Source organism: Rhinopithecus roxellana, chromosome 8, assembly GCF_007565055.1.
Source record: "Rhinopithecus roxellana isolate Shanxi Qingling chromosome 8, ASM756505v1, whole genome shotgun sequence".
Lineage (NCBI taxonomy): Eukaryota > Metazoa > Chordata > Mammalia > Primates > Cercopithecidae > Rhinopithecus > Rhinopithecus roxellana.
In genome coordinates this window covers 11,413,422-11,428,799 of record NC_044556.1, presented here as the reverse complement: position 1 = coordinate 11,428,799, position 15,378 = coordinate 11,413,422, and the positions used below count along the sequence as shown (strand labels likewise).

General features: G+C 57.6%; 2 protein-coding genes and 1 non-coding gene across 3 annotated transcripts in view; all 3 read right to left on the bottom strand.

The window, feature by feature from the left end:
- MIER2 (MIER family member 2) overlaps nt 1-15,378 on the bottom strand; it is a 993,207-nt gene that overhangs the window by 864,460 nt on the left and 113,369 nt on the right. The window lies entirely within an intron of this gene.
- Nucleotides 213-11,415, bottom strand: CNN2 (calponin 2). Its single transcript, XM_010374920.2, has 7 exons — nt 11,253-11,415; nt 7,345-7,466; nt 6,446-6,512; nt 6,208-6,345; nt 2,572-2,688; nt 2,256-2,402; nt 213-1,739 (listed from the first exon to the last, which is right to left on the bottom strand). The coding sequence occupies exons 1-7, from the start codon at nt 11,313-11,315 to the stop codon at nt 1,464-1,466; spliced, it is 930 nt and encodes a 309-aa protein (XP_010373222.1). The 5' UTR covers nt 11,316-11,415; the 3' UTR covers nt 213-1,463.
- LOC115899338 lies at nt 15,032-15,138 on the bottom strand. Its single transcript, XR_004059069.1, has one exon. It is a non-coding gene; the product is annotated as a U6 spliceosomal RNA (small nuclear RNA).

Below are 15,378 nucleotides of genomic sequence, written 5' to 3'. Positions count from 1 at the left end.
AGGAAGCTCAGCCTCTCCCTCTACCGCAAGTCCCGGCCCTTCAAATCATTCATTCCACCCAGACTCACCTGTGACTTCAGCTTTTACTCCTCCTCCCAGTGGTGAGCTGGACATTTTCCCCTTGATCTCCCCCATCCCCCAAGACCCCCACTCTACCCACAAAAGCATCAAAGCAAAACACGCCCTCATCGACGCCAACTCTCTCAGCCACCTTTTCTTCTTACAAACAGAGGTTTTATTGCGTTTGGTCCACAATCGTATTTCACATTATCTCATGGAGCAGGGCCCCTGGGTGGGGGTCCCTGTGCAGTACTTGGCAGGGCATGTGGCCAGGGGAAGATGGAGCAGTATAGCTTGTGGAGCCCAGAAAGGAGGCGGGTTGGGGGCTCCTTAAAACCTACTGAGGGGCCGGGCATGGTGACTCACACCTATAATCTCAGCACTTGAGGAGGCCGAGGCGGGTGGATCACATCTGAGGCCAGGAGTTCGAGACCAGCCTGGCCAACATGAAGAAACCCCGTCTCCACTAAAAATACAAAAATTAGCCGGGCGTGGTGGAGCACCTGCAGTCCCAGCTACGCGGGAGGCTGAGGCCGGAGAATTGCTTGAGCCCGGGAGGTGGAGGTGCAGTGAGCTGAGATTGCCCTACTGCACTCTAGCCTGGGTGACAGCCACAACTAAAACAAAACCTACTGAGGCCAGAGTGGGTTGGGGGGTGGGGGTAGCATGGAGAGGGGATCAGGTTTAGCCCCAGCAACTCAGAATTTCACTTCCCTGTACGGCCTTCACTTTCCCCACCTGGCCCCGGGGGCAGGTCTGAGGGTCTGAGGTCTGTTGGTCCTGGGGAAATCCAGTCACTCGGGAGCCGGAGATATTTAGCATCATGGCCAGGCCCCCTTTCCCAGGTGATTGATTTCCCAGCACCTTCTCCACTGTCCCTGCCCCATTCCTCAGGAATAAAAAACAAAATGTATTTTTCTTTTGTGAATACTTCCTGAAACTTGCAGAGAAACCACAAACTGCTCAGCTGACAAAAGGGGGAAGAGGCGAGGCAACCAGAAACCTTTGGGAACCGGTTAGTCTCTTCTCCCCAGCACAGCCTGAACGTGCCAGCAGGGACCCTCGCCCTACACGCCCTACACGTATCGGCATATGGCCTTGACCTCCCTCCCCCACAGCCCAGTGGCTCAGTCCTGCAAAGGGCCAAGGCAAAGGGGAAAAAAGCTCTGCTGCCTGATCCCACGCTGCCTGATCCCACGCTGCCTGATCCCACGCTGCCTGATCCCACGCTGCCTGATCCCACGCTGCCTGATCCCACGCTGCCTGATCCCATGCTGCCACTCACAGACCCTTGGTTGATTGGCAGCACTGAACCGGCTAAGAAAAAAAACAAAGATGAAAACACAGAAAAACCCAGAAACCCAGACGGGGAGACGATGTGGGAAGAGAGCGTGCTGGGAGCCTCAGTAGCTGGCCTCCTCCTGGTAGTAAGGGGGATATTCAGGGACCTCCCCCGGGTCCAGGCAGTCGCCAGCGCCTGAGGGAGCCCCATCGGCCACTGTGCCTTGCGGGCAATACTTGGGGTCATATATCTGTCGGCCCAGGCCGAAGACCTGGCCGCTCTGGTTGGCGCCCTGCGTGTAGCCCATCTGCAGGGACATAGAGGAGTTGTCACACTTGTCGGTTCCCAGCTTGGTGTCATAGATGTGCCGCCGCGTCCCGGGAGCCGTCATGCCCACCTGGAGAGGAAGGAAGGGTGGAGCAGGTCACGATGGAGAAGAGGGGACCTTCACTGGGTGCAGTGGCTCACGCCTGTAATCCCAGCATTTTGGGATGCCGAGATGGGCGGATCACCTAAGCCCAGAGGCGGAGGTTGCAGTGAGCCGAGATTGCACCACTGTGCTCCAGCCTGGACAACAGAGTGAGATCTTGTTTCAAAATAAATAAATAAATAAAATAAATAAAGATAAAAAAAAAAAAAAGAAGAGGAATTGGGTGGACCTTTGGGCAGTCCTTAAGGGAAAATGAGACAGGGTGAGGTAGTAACTTCCCCAGGCACCCACAGCCAGGTGGAAACGACAGAGGTTGAAATCCAAGACGGAGACAGAGCGCGGGAAGGGAAGTCGGAGGTGGTCTAGGGAAGGGACTGAGACTGAGAGCGGGGAGGGAAGCCGGAGGTGGCCTTGGGGAGGGGCCGACACCACAGATTGTGGCGGGACAGGGAGGGGCGTCTGGGGCACCCGGGCGAGCCCCACCTGGCTCGCACACTTGTTTGTGCCCATTTGGAGGCTGATGGTCGAGTGGTCCATGGGGGGCAGGATATGGTTCTTGGGGTCATAGAGATGCCTCCTCGTGCCGTACGCGGTCATGCCCGACTGGCTGGCGCATTTGTTGGTGCCCATCTGCAGGGAGGTTCGCGGGAGAGGTCAGACTGCATCCAACAAGTTTCCAGTCCCTCCCCGAACCTGAGGGAGCACAGGGCTCCACGTCGCTGTCCCCCAACGCCGCTGTCCCCCAACACCGTCGTCCCCCAATGCTGTGGTCCCTGGGGCTGGGGGAGCTGTCACCCACCTGCAGTCCGATGACACACTGGCCGGCCTTCATGGTGGCGTCGTCGAAATTCCGCTCCTGCTTTTCCGAGTACTTGACGCCGATGTCCACCCCGCTCTGCAGCCCCTTAGTCTTGGCCTGGGTGGAGGGAAAAGGGCCAGGAGTACCAGGAGAGGGCAGCCAGGGACCTTAGATGCAGGCCTTGAGGGTGGCACAGAGACCAGGCCACAGCCTGTCCCCTCCGCCTGCCGCGCAGAGCCCTCAGGCATGTTTCTAGGTGTCCGGGACTCCACACACTCCACACACCCATCATCATACAGCTGTTTCAGATTTTTTTTTTTTTTTTTTGAGACGGAGTCTCGCTCTGTCGCCCGGGCTGGAGTGCAGTGGCCGGATCTCAGCTCACTGCAAGCTCCGCCTCCCGGGTTCACGCCATTCTCCTGCCTCAGCCTTCCGAGTAGCTGGGACTACAGGCGCCCGCCACCTCGCCTGGCTAGCTTTTTTTTTTTTTGTATTTTTTAGTAGAGACGGGGTTTCATCATGTTAGCCAGGACGATCTCGATCTCCTGACCTCGTCATCTGCCTGCCTCAGCCTCCCAAAGTGCTGGGATTACAGGTGTAAGCCACCGCGCCTGGCCCATTTTTTTTTTTTTTTTGGAGATGGAGTCTGGCTCTGTCACCCAGGCTGGAGTGCAGTGGTGCAATCTCCGCTCACTGCAAACTCTTCCTCCCGGGTTCAAGCGATTCTGCTGCCTCAGCCTCCCAAGTAGCTGGAATTACAGGCGCCTGCCACCATGCCCAGCTAATTTTTGTATTTTTAGTAGAGACGGGGTTTCACCATGTTGCCAGGCTGGTCTTGAACTCCTGGCCTCAAGTCATCCACCTGCCTCGGCCTCCGAAAGTGCTGGGATTACAGGCGTGAGTCACCGCGCCCGGCCCACGGGGCTGTTTCATCCCAGTGTCCCTTGCTTTAGGCAACAGCTCAGGTTTCCAGGGCTCAGGCCAAGAACTGTGGGCATGGGGAGGTGGTTTTCACCTCCCCTCTCTTACCTTCTACCACCTGCTCCTACCCAATCCCCAGGCACCCTGGCCAGACCACTGGCACTGCCCCTCACTGGGATGCCTGCACCCAACTCCTCCCTGACCGCCATTCCCCATGTGAGGTTACCAGGCAGCCACAGTGGGCTTCTGAAAACACCATTTGGACTACAGTTATCCCAGGAGAAAATTAGCGCCCTCCCCCTTCCTCTAACAGCCCAGGCCAGTTCCAATGTTGAGACCTTACTGTTCCTTCTGCGCAAGACACCATCCCACCCACACTCCCAGACTGCACCAGACACCGTCCCACCCACGCTCCCGGACTACCCCAGACACCGTCCCACCCACGCTCCCGGACTGCCCCAGACACCGTCCCACCCACGCTCCCGGACTACCCCAGACACCGTCCCACCCACGCTCCCGGACTGCCCCAGACACCGTCCCACCCACGCTCCCGGACTGCCCCAGACACCGTGTCCCACCCACGCTCCAGGTCTACACCAGACACCGCGTCCCACCCACGCTCCCAGACTGCACCAGACACCGCGTCCCACCCACGCTCCCGGACTGCCCCAGACACCGTCCCACCCACGCTCCAGGTCTACACCAGACACCGCGTCCCACCCACGCTCCGGGTCTACACCAGACACCGTCCCACCCACGCTCCCGGACTGCCCCAGACACCGCGTCCCACCCACGCTCCCGGACTGCCCCAGACACTGTCCCACCCACGCTCCCGGACTACCCCAGACACCGTCCCACCCACGCTACGGGTCTACACCAGACACCGCGTCTCACCCACGCTACGGGTCTACACCAGACACCGCGTCCCACCCACGCTCCCGGACTGCCCCAGACACTGTCCCACCCATGCTCCCGGACTACCCCAGACACCGTCCCACCCACGCTACGGGTCTACACCAGACACCGCGTCCCACCCACGCTACGGGTCTACACCAGACACCGCGTCCCACCCACGCTCCCAGACTGCCCCAGACACCGCGTCCCACCCACGCTCCCGGACTACCCCAGACACCGTCCCACCCACGCTCCCGGACTACCCCAGACACCGTCCCACCCACGCTACGGGTCTACACCAGACACCGCGTCTCACCCACGCTCCAGGTCTACACCAGACACCGGTCCCACCCACGCTCCGGGTCCTACACCAGACACCGTCCCACCCACGCTCCCGGACTACCCCAGACACCGTCCCACCCACGCTACGGGTCTACACCAGACACCGCGTCTCACCCACGCTCCAGGTCTACACCAGACACCGCGTCCCACCCACGCTCCGGGTCTACACCAGACACCGTCCCACCCACGCTCCCGGACTGCACCAGACACCGTCCCACCCACGCTCCCGGACTGCCCCAGACACCGTCCCACCCACGCTACGGGTCTACACCAGACACCGCGTCCCACCCACCCTCCCGGACTGCACCAGACACCGCGTCCCACCCACGCTCCCGGACTGAACCAGACACCGCGTCCCACCCACGCTTCCGGTCTACACCAGACACCGTCCCACCCAGGCTCCCGGACTGCACCAGACACCGTGTCCCACCCACACTCCTGGGCCGCACCAGACACCACGTCCCACCCACGCTCCCGGACTGCACCAGACACCGCGTCCCACCCACGCTCCCGGACTGCACCAGACACCCTCCCACCCACGCTCCCGGACTGCACCAGACACCGTCCCACCCACGCTCCTGGTCTGGGCTTGAGGGTCACTAGATGCTCAACATTGGTGTAATTCTTCTCCTTCAAGGCATTTCTCCCAGTTTACAGCTTATTTATTACTTTTGGTATTATTATTTTTTGAGAGAGTCTTGCTCTGTTGCCCAGGTTGGAGGGCAGTGGTGCGGTCAGCTCACTGCAACCTCTAACTCCTTGGCTCAACCTCCCAAGGAGCTGGGATTACAGGCGCGTGCCACCACACCCAGCTAATTTTTGTATTCTTAGTAGAGATGGGATTTCACCATGTTGGCCAGAATGGTCTCGAACTCCTGAGCTCAAGTGATCCTCCCACCTTGGCCTCCCGAAGTACTGGGATTACAGGTGTGAGCCACCACGCCTGGCCAGAGCTTACATATAATGCGTAATAAAATGCTGTGTTCACTTTTGCATGCCTCCCCCATCAGACTGAACTCCATAAAGGGGTAGACCATGTCTTTCCTGTTCACCAAGGAATCCGAAGTGCCTGGCACTTTGTGGATGCTCAGAAATATTTGCAAACGAGGCCAGGCTCGGTGGCTCACGCCTATAATCCCAGCACTTTGGGAGTCCGAGGCGGGTGGATCACCCGGTCAAGAGTTCAAGACCAGCCTGGCCAGCATGGTGAAACCCCATCTCTACTAAAAATACAGCAATTAGCCGGGCGTGGTGGCAGGTGCCTGTAATCCCAGCTAATTGGGAGGCTGAGGCAGGAGGATTGCTTGAACCTGGAAGGCGGAGGTTGCAGTGAGCTGAGATCACACCACTGCACCCCAGCCTGAGTGACAGAGACTCCATCTCAAAAACAAACAAAAATTTGCAAACACGTGAATGCAACAGCTACATCCATCCCGCTGTGTGACTCTGGGCAGGTGGCTGCCCCTCTCTGGGCCTCACCTTCCCCGCCAGGGCGAGAAGAGACACCTGCACCTGTGTCATGTTCCCACTCTCAAACAGGTCGTTGGCCTCGAACAGGTCCACGGGGTTCATGCCGTAGCTGACCATGGCCTTGATGAAGTTGGACAGGTTTTCTAGCTGGGAGGAGGCAGGAGAGGGACGGTGAGTGGGCCTCAGTCTCCCCACCTGTTAGATGGGCCCCCAGCACCATCCCTACTCCGCCCCACCAGCCCCTCACCTGGTGCCAGTTCTGCATGGAGCGGTTGATCTTGGGGACGGAGCCCGGCTGTAGCTTGTTCATGAGTCTGGAGGGCACAATATGGGGTGGGGGGAACAGAAACCTCCATGAACAATGAAGAATTGTGAAGGCCCGATGCTGATCTCAGCCAAGCTCACACCTTCCAGGGCAAATTCACTGGCTCTCCCCAGGCCTCAGTTTCCACTCCTTTTTTTTTTTTTTTTTGAGACTGAGTCTGGCTCTATCACCCAGACTGGAGTGCAATGACACTATCTAGGCTCACTGTCACCTCCACCTCCCGGGTTCAAGTGATTCTCCTGCCTCAGCCTCCCAAGTAGCTGGGATTACAGGCGCCCACCACCACGCCCAGCTAATTTTTGCATTTTTAGTAGAGACGGGGTTTCCCTATGTTGTCCAGGCTGGTCTCGAACTCCTGACCTCGTGATCCATCCACCTCAGCCTCCCAAAGTGCTGGGATTACAAGCGTGAGCCACCATCCTGGGCCTCAAGTTTCCACTATTATAAAGTAACCTTTGGCCGGGTTTGGTGGCTCAGGCCTGTAATCCCAGCACTTTGGAAGGCCGAGGAAGGCAGATCACGCGAGGTCGGGAACTCAAGACCAGCCTGGCCAACATGGCGAAACTCCTTCTCTACTAAAAATACAAAAAAAATTAGCCAGGCGTGGTGGCAGTCGCCTGTAATCCCAGCTACTCGGGAGGCTGAGGCAGGAGAATCACTTGAACTTGGGAGGCAGAGGTTGCAGTGAGCCGAGATCGTGCCATTGCATTCCAGCCTGGGCGACAGAGCCAGACTCCGTCTCAAAAAAAAAAAAAAAAAAAGAGTGAGAACAACCAAGATTCGTTAAGTGTGAGACAGCCCAGGCCCCTGCGTGCACTCACGTGCATAAGATAGTTCCGTCCTTCAAGCCCTTTTGGAAGTCGGGGCCGATGGAGAGGCCGGTGAGTCCCTCAATCCAGGTGCGGAGCTCTGCCTCCTTCTGAGGGTCATATTTGGACAGGAGCTGGTGGAGCAAAGGGCATGAGACTGAGCTGGGGTGGGGGCACCCCGGGCACGAGTCCCCCAGAAGCTCTGGACAGGGTGGGACCGGGGACTCCAGGGCAACAGGAGACAGAGGGGCCTGGAGGTTCCCCCTCACCACACCCACCCAGATGCTCCCTTTTCCCATCATTAGGGGCACCCCAGCCACTGCAGGCAGGCACAGATAAACCACCCTGCAAGCCGGCAGACAACCGTCTCAGCACTCACTGATGTACATCAGCCTTAATCCACTCTGGGTGTAGGACAACCTGGCCAGATCTGCCCCCGCGCCCTGCCTTCTCACCTCTCCTCAACCACCTGAAAGTATACCATTTAGCAGCGTTTTGTACATTTGCAATGTTGTGCAACCACCACCGCTTTTTTCTTTTTTTTGAGACAGTCTCACTCTGTCGCCCAGGCTGGAGTGCAGTGGTGTGATCTCGGCTCACTGCAAGCTCCGCCTCCCGGGTTCAAGCGATTTTTCTGCCTCAGCCTCCTGAGTAGCTGAGACTACAGGTGCGTGCCACCACGCCTGGCTAATTTTTTTATTTTTAGTAGAGACGGGATTTCACCGTGTTGGCCAGGCTGGTCTCGAATTCCTGACCTCATGATCTGCCCACCTCAGCCTCCCAAAGTGCTGGGATTACAGGCGTGAGCCACCGCGCCGGGACTGGATCCTGCTTCTTAGCAACTCCCGAAGAAGTTGCCCCGGAGGGAGGCTGACCGCCTCTGGTCATGCACCTAGCTCCTTGCCATTAACTCCCTGCCACCTTCCTCCACCCGGCCATTCCAGTTTTCTTGGCCTTCAGTGCTTGGAGACACCGCCATGGGGGAATGGGCTGTGTGCTCCTGGCAGAGGGTGTGCACCGGTGGGGACCTTGAGCGTCCCTATCCAGCCACTAGTGACCGCGGAGACAGCACTGAGGCAGACGGCAAAGCATATACGGGACCATAAGCACAGGGGCAGGTCGTGTAGTGGGAGCAGGAGATAAACGCTGGAGGGAAAATAAAGTAGGGTTGGGGCCAGGCGTGGTAGCTCACACCTATAATCCCAGCACTTTGGGAGGCCAAGGTGGGTGGATCATCTGAGGTCAGGAGTTCAAGACCAGACTAGCCCACATGGTGAAATCCCGTCCCTACTAAAAAACAAAAAAAAAATGAGCTGGGCGTGGTGGTGTGCACCTGTAGTCCCAGCTACTCGGGAGGCCGAGGCAGGAGAATTGCTTCAACCCGGGAGGCCGAGGAGGCAGTGAGCTGAGATCGGGATACTTCACTCTAGTCTGGAAAAGAGTGAGCCTCTGTCTTAAAAAAAAAAAGAAAGGGAGGGAGGGAGGGAAGGATCCAATCAAATCCCTCTCCCTGCTCTGCACCGAATTCCCCAGGTTCCCTAGAACAGTTCCCTTCAGCCTCTGCTTCCTCATCTCTTTCTGGAATCATTTGTGTAGGGTTCCCTGACCTGGACCTGCCTGGAATTATTCGGGTAGCGTCCCCTGACCTGGACCTATCTGGAAACAGCTGGTAGCCCAGAGGAGGCAAAGGCGGGGAGGCCTCCCCACACCAGCTCACAGCCCATCCAGCTCGGCTTCCCATGGCTGGAGGGCAGCCCCGCCCAGCTGGCAACCTTGATCCCAGGAATGCGAACAGGCAGCTGCTGGGTACTCAGCCCTGCCTTACCCAGTTGCACCACATCTCTGCTGGCTCAGGGGCCCAGGGGTCCCTGGCAGAGGCGCCTGGCCTGGCCCCACCCCCAGCGGCCGCCGTCCTCCGCCCCCCCGCCCCCCGCTGCCTGGCTGCCGGCCTTCCAGCACATTCCCGTTCACCACAAACTGCCAGGAATGCGCGCTGCCTCCCCAGCTAAATCTGAACCAGCTGTTCCCAGCGGGTCCGGACCCCCAAGCCGGGATGCAAGGCCGCAGACACGGTGGATCCGAGCCGCCTCCGTGCCATCCTGCCAGGAGTAAACTGAGCCACGGGGGAGCGGGGGAGAAAGAGAGCAGTCTCTGGCTGTTTTAAGCAGCCGGTAAAGCGGTAAAGCGGGTGTGAGCGGAAGCCGGGGGAGGGGAAGCTGGTGTCTAATTGGTATGCAACCCTTCCGTGACCCTGGCAAGCTGGCGACACCTTGCCCACCCTCCAAAGAGACAGACTGAGGGTTGCGCGGGGAGCCTGCGAAGCAGCTCTGCCAGCCTCTGCCCTCACCCCCGCCAGGGCAGGTATTGACCTGCCCCCACCCCACCCCATCTCCGGAAGCCGCCCCACCCTCCTGTACCCTCTCCTACTTCCGCAGGCGCAGCAGGTACTGGGTTCCGGTCTTGGCCCTGCCACTTGCGGGCTGTGTGGCCCTGGGCAGCTGGAATGACGTCTCTGAGGTCCCCAAGGACACTGGTACCCTTAGCCGGCCGTGTGCAGGGTGCAGCAGGGTGCCCACCCCACTACACGGGGGGCTCTGTGAATTCAGGGTGCAGATGGCCCCTTGGAGGAGGAGTTGTGAGCCCCGGGCTCGGGACCCTGGGCTCAGGCCTTTGCTGCCCCAACCCTCGGTCTCCCTTTTTGGCCAAGAGCTGGTCTGAAGGCTTGCAGGGGCTCACAGCAGAGAAGCAGGAATTCTCCCTCCAGTCTGTGGGCCCTGGAGTGCCGCCGGGGCAGGTGGCTGTCGGGACTGGCAGGGCCAGTGCCCTCAGAGCGTGCAGGGGCAGGTTCCCCTGCAGAAGCCAGCTGTAAGGACACCTTCCCAGGTGCCCAGTGGGTGTTGGGGGTGGGGGTGGGCGGGGACGACACCCCGCTCTAGCTGGAAGGTCCTGGAGGGTCAGGTCCGGGTCCTCTCTGTGGATCTGGCATCACAGCCCCCGCCCCCCACTCACTTTCCCTAGGAATCCTGTCCAGGACCCTGCTGTGTGACCCTGCGAAGCATCTGGCCTTCTCTGAGCCAGAACCACAAGTGCTTTCTTAAAAAGTGTCTCCCATAGCCCTGGTTTTTTTTTTTTTTTTTTTTTTTTAATTATAGAGACGGGGTTTCACCGTGTTGCCCAGACTGGGCTCAAGCCATCCACCCAGCTCCACCTCCCAAAGTTCCGGGATTACAGGCGTGAGCCACCGCGACCTGCCAGGCCCCAGCTCTTGCTTCCAGGTTACAAAACCCCACATATCTTAGGGCCACCTTCAGAGAACCTCTTTGTTATCCGTTTAAATTCGTCAGATGGGGACAAAGAGAACATGCAAAGCAGCTACCACTTCTCCCTGCAAGACACCCCCAAGGTGTCCGAGAGGCCAGGAAATTCCTGTGTGGGGGGTAACACTTCTCAAAAACCACTGGGCCCTGCCCCTTCCCCTCCCAAAGCTAGGAGGACCCAAAAGCAGAAGTGTGGCCAGGAGATGACAGGATTGCTGGGGTCCCCCCAGATCGCCAGAGCGTTGTCGGCCCTTGAACGGACCTGCTCCAAGGTTGCGAGGGTGCCAGGGGCTTCACACGTGGGGGTCCTGGGGCCATGGCGAGGGAAGGACGTCAGACCCAACTACCCCTAGATGTTGGGGGGATGAATGGGGTCATTCTTCCCCCAGAATCTCAGACCTGGCTGCTCCCCTAGATTCGCGGGAGCCTCGGGGATGCCCGGAGACACCCCCCCTCCAGACGTCAGGGAGAACAAGGGCCCCTCCGCCCCGGGTCTCCAAGCTCCCTGCCCGGGAGGTGCTGGGGGGCCTGGGGGCTCCTGCACGGGTCCGAGCGTGCGACGGCCGCGCTGTGGGGGGGGACAAGGGGGCGCCCCTCACTCACCCGGTTCTTGACCTCGGCCGACAGCCCGTACGAGGGGCCCTTGTTGAACTGCGTGGAGCTCATGGCTGGCTGGCGGGCGGCGGGACGGGGCCGGACGGGACGGGACGGGACCGCCGGGCGGGCGCGGGGTTGGGACGCGCTGGGCTCCGCGCGCCACGCCCCCGCCGCTGATTGGCCCGGAGCGCAAATGTCCTTATAAGGCCTGGAGGCGCCGAATTCCTGCGGCCACGGACTTCCTGAGAACCTCGGTCGCCCCCGGACCCCCGCCCGGGCACAGCACCCCCGTCACCAGAGGCCCGGAGGGGCCCCCGCCCCCTTTGACGCCACGGGAAACTGAGGCAGGGAGGGACCAAGGCCGCCTGGACGTGGCGCTCCTGCCGGCTCCCTGCTGAGAGCTCCTGGGCGGCTCTCACTCTTTCTCTGTCTCAGACTCCTCTTCTGCCAGACAGGGGAGGGGAGAAGGCTTCCTTTGGGGCAGGAATGAGGGTCTCTCTCTGCCACTTAGAGGCGTCTAACCCCTTCCCAGGGAACTCTACTAGCTGGGAGGTGGACTAGGGAACCAGGCCAGGTTCCTCAGAGAAGGGGCCTTTGGAGCTGGGGCTTTGATGGATGAGTAGGAGTTTGTTAGTCCAAAAGAGAATAGGATTCTTACTGGGTGCGGTAGCTTGCACCTGGAGTTCTAGCTACTCTGGAAGCTGAGGCCGAAGGGAGAGGATCCTCGACCTCCAGGAGGTCGAGGCTGGAGTGAGTTATCATCACAACATTGCGCTCCAGCAGCCTGGGCAACAGAGCAAGAGCCTGTCTTTAAAAATCAATAAATAAGACCGGGCGCGGTGGCTCACGCCTGTAATCCCAGCACTTTGGGAGGCCGAGGCGGCTGGATCACAAGGTCAGGAGATTGAGACCATCCTAGCTAACGTGGTGACACCCCGTCTCTACTAAAAACTACAAAAAAACTAGCCGGGCGCGGTGGCGGGCGCCTGTAATCCCAGCTACTCGGGAGGCTGAGGCAGGAGAATGGCGTGAACCCAGGAGGCGGAGCTTGCAGTGAGTCGAGATCGCGCCACTCACTCCAGCCTGGGCGACAGAGAGAGATTCTGTCTCAAAAATAAAAATAAATAAATAAACAAAAATAAATACGGCCGGGCGCGGTGGCTCAAGCCTGTAATCCCAGCACTTTGGGAGGCGGAGACGGGAGGATCACGAGGTCAGGAGATCGAGACCATCCTGGCTAACCCGGTGAAACCCCGTCTCTACTAAAAAATACAAAAAAACTAGCCGGGCGAGGTGGCGGGCGCCTGTAGTCCCAGCTACTCGGGAGGCTGAGGCAGGAGAATGGTGTTAACCCAGGAGGCGGAGCTTGCAGTGAGCTGAGATCCGGCCACTGCACTCCAGCCCGGGCGACAGAGCGAGACTCCGTCTCAAAAAAATAAAATAAAATAAATAAATACATACATACATACATACATACATACATACATACATATAAAAATCCGGGTGGTTCACGCATGTAATCCCAGCACTTTGGGAGACCGAGGCAGGCAGATCACTTGAGGTCAGGAGTTCCAGACCAGCTTGGCTAATATGGCGAAACTCCGTCTCTACTAAAAAAAAAAAATTAGTTGGGCATGGGGGCACATGCCTGTAATCCCAGCTACTGAGGAGGCTGAGGTGGGAGGGATCACTTGAACCCAGGAGGTGGAGGTTGTAGTAAGCCGAGATCGTGCCACTGCACTCCAGCCTGGGTGACACAGTGACACTCCATCTCAAAAACTAATAATAATAAATTATTAAAAAGTTTCTGGCACAGTCTCCTGTCAGGCAGTGCTGGCTCTCAGGTGACCTTAGCTCTGGCCCAGCCCATGCCCAGGAAGACGGAGCTGGCACAGGCCGACCCCCAACCCGGATTCCCTGTATAAGCCAGCCCAAGCGGACCTCCACACCCTGTTTCCCTATATGAGCAAGTACAGGACAGAATGAGAGGCTTGGGGCTGGAGGAACATGGAGGGAGAGTTGGGGCTCTGTCAGAGGAATCAAGGAAAGCTGCATGTAAGAGGAGGCAAGGGAGATGCGGTTTTGAAGCATGAGTAGGAATTTGACACATTTTATTTTATTTTATTTTTAGTAGAGATGGGGTTTGGCCATGTTGGCCAGGCTGGTCTCGAAACCCCTGACCTCAGGTGCTCCACCCTCCTCAGCCTCCCAAAGTGCTGCAATTACAGGCGTGAGCCACTGCACCCGGCCGACAAATCTCATTTTAGACTAGTGCTGACCATTTCTGTTATTCTGAGAGGAAGGAAATTTTTAATGCAGCACTGTCTAGTACTGTAGCCACTGGCCCCCGGGCCACTGAGCACTGGAAGTGTGGCTGGTGCCATCAGGGAAGCAAATACATTTTATTTTATTTTATTTATTTTATTTTACTGAGATGGAGTCTCTCTCTGTCACCCAGGCTGGAGTGCAGTGGCACGATCTCGGCTCAACTACAAGCTCCACCTCCCAGGTTCATGCCATTCTCCTGCCTCAGCCTCCCGAGTACAGGTGCCTGCCACCAAGCCCAGCTAATTTTTTGCAATTTTTTAGTAGAGACGGGGTTTCACCCTGTTGTCCAGGATGTTCTTGATCTCCTGACCTCAAAAAAATGTTTTAAAAAATTAGCTGAGGATGATGGTGCATGCCTTTAATTCCAGCCACTTGGGAGGCTGAGGTGGGAGGATTGCTTGAGCCCAGGAGGTGGAGGCTGCAGTGAGCCATGATCATATCCCTACACTCCAGCTTGGGTGACTGAGTGAGACCTTGTCTCTAAAAAATAAAAATTAACAGATCAGGCGCCATGGCTCACGCCTGTAATCCCAGCACTTTGGGAGGCCGAGATGGGCAGATCACGAGGTCAGGAGTTCAATACCAACCCGGCCAAGATGGTGAAACCCCGTCTCTACTAAAAATACAAAACAATTAGCTGGGAGTGGTGGCGGGCGACCGCAATCCCAGCTATTCAGGAGGTTGAGGCCGAGAATTGCTTGAACCCAAGAGGCGGAGGTTGCAGTGAGCCGAGATCACGCCACTGCACTCCAGCCTGGGCGGCAGTGACACACTGTCTCAAAAAAAAAAAACAACAAAAACTTTTTTTGGGGCGGGCTTGGTGGGTCACACCTGTAATCCCAGCACTTTGGGAGGCTGAGGCTGGCAGATTGCTTGAGCTCAAGAGTTCAGACCATAGGCAACATGGATCTACAAAAAACCCTGTCTGGACCGGGCGTTGTGGCTCATTCCTGTAATCCCAGCACTTTGGGAGGCTGAGGCGGGCAGATCACCTAAGGTTGGGAGTTCGAGACCAGCCTCACCAACATGGAGCTACCCAGTCTCTACCAAAAATACAAAATTAGCCGGGCGCGGTGGCGCATGCCTGTAATCCCAGCTACTTGGGAGGCTGAGGCAGGAGAATCGCTTGAACCCGGGAGGCGGAGGTTGCAGAGAGCGGAGATCGTGCTTCTGCACTGCAGCCTGGGTGACAGAGCGAGAATCCGTCTCGAACAAAAAAAAAAACAAAAACAGAAACCGTAGTATCCTCTTATGTAGGCAGCAGGCACTCAATACATGCCCCTGAAGAGCATTCACTTATTGTTGCCCGAGGGCTACAGGGGCAGGTGGCACGGCGCTACGCGTGAGTGGGGACGGCCAGATTGTTCTATCGCCAACCTCTGGTGCCAGGGGAGACGGACATGGCTGGATCCCGCGAAGGGAAGCAAAATGAACTGACGAGCTGCAGACTATATAGCAAAAATATGGAACGCTTCACGAATTTGCGTGTCATCCTTGCGCAGGGGCCATGCTAATCTTCTCTGTATCGTTCCAATTTTAGTATATGTGCTGCCGAAGCAAGCACGACCCGAAGGCTCCGGCTACAGCTATTTAAAGGCCTTCAAATTAAATACCTTACAGTTAGGAGAACTTATGGTCAGTGTCATACTTAGCATAACTTCCTACAGTTGTATATTGTCAAACGAATTCTATGCTTGCACTTACTTTGAGTGTCTTCGATCACGCAAAATCCCATACCTTATCATAATTTTACCGTCTTTTACCGGCCTCATAGACGCGGTGGATTGTGGGTATCAATATGCAA

Bases quoted from the DNA above. Each gene is read 5' to 3' on its own strand.
- CNN2 (XM_010374920.2), bottom strand. From the start codon at position 11,315: ATGAGCTCCACGCAGTTCAACAAGGGCCCCTCGTACGGGCTGTCGGCC. The intron at 6,346-6,445 runs GTGAGGGGCTGG...GCCTCCTCCCAG, and splicing joins CCATGCAGAACTGGCACCAG to CTAGAAAACCTGTCCAACTT. The intron at 2,689-6,207 runs GTGAGGCCCAGA...CCCTCCACCCAG, and splicing joins TTCTCGCCCTGGCGGGGAAG to GCCAAGACTAAGGGGCTGCA.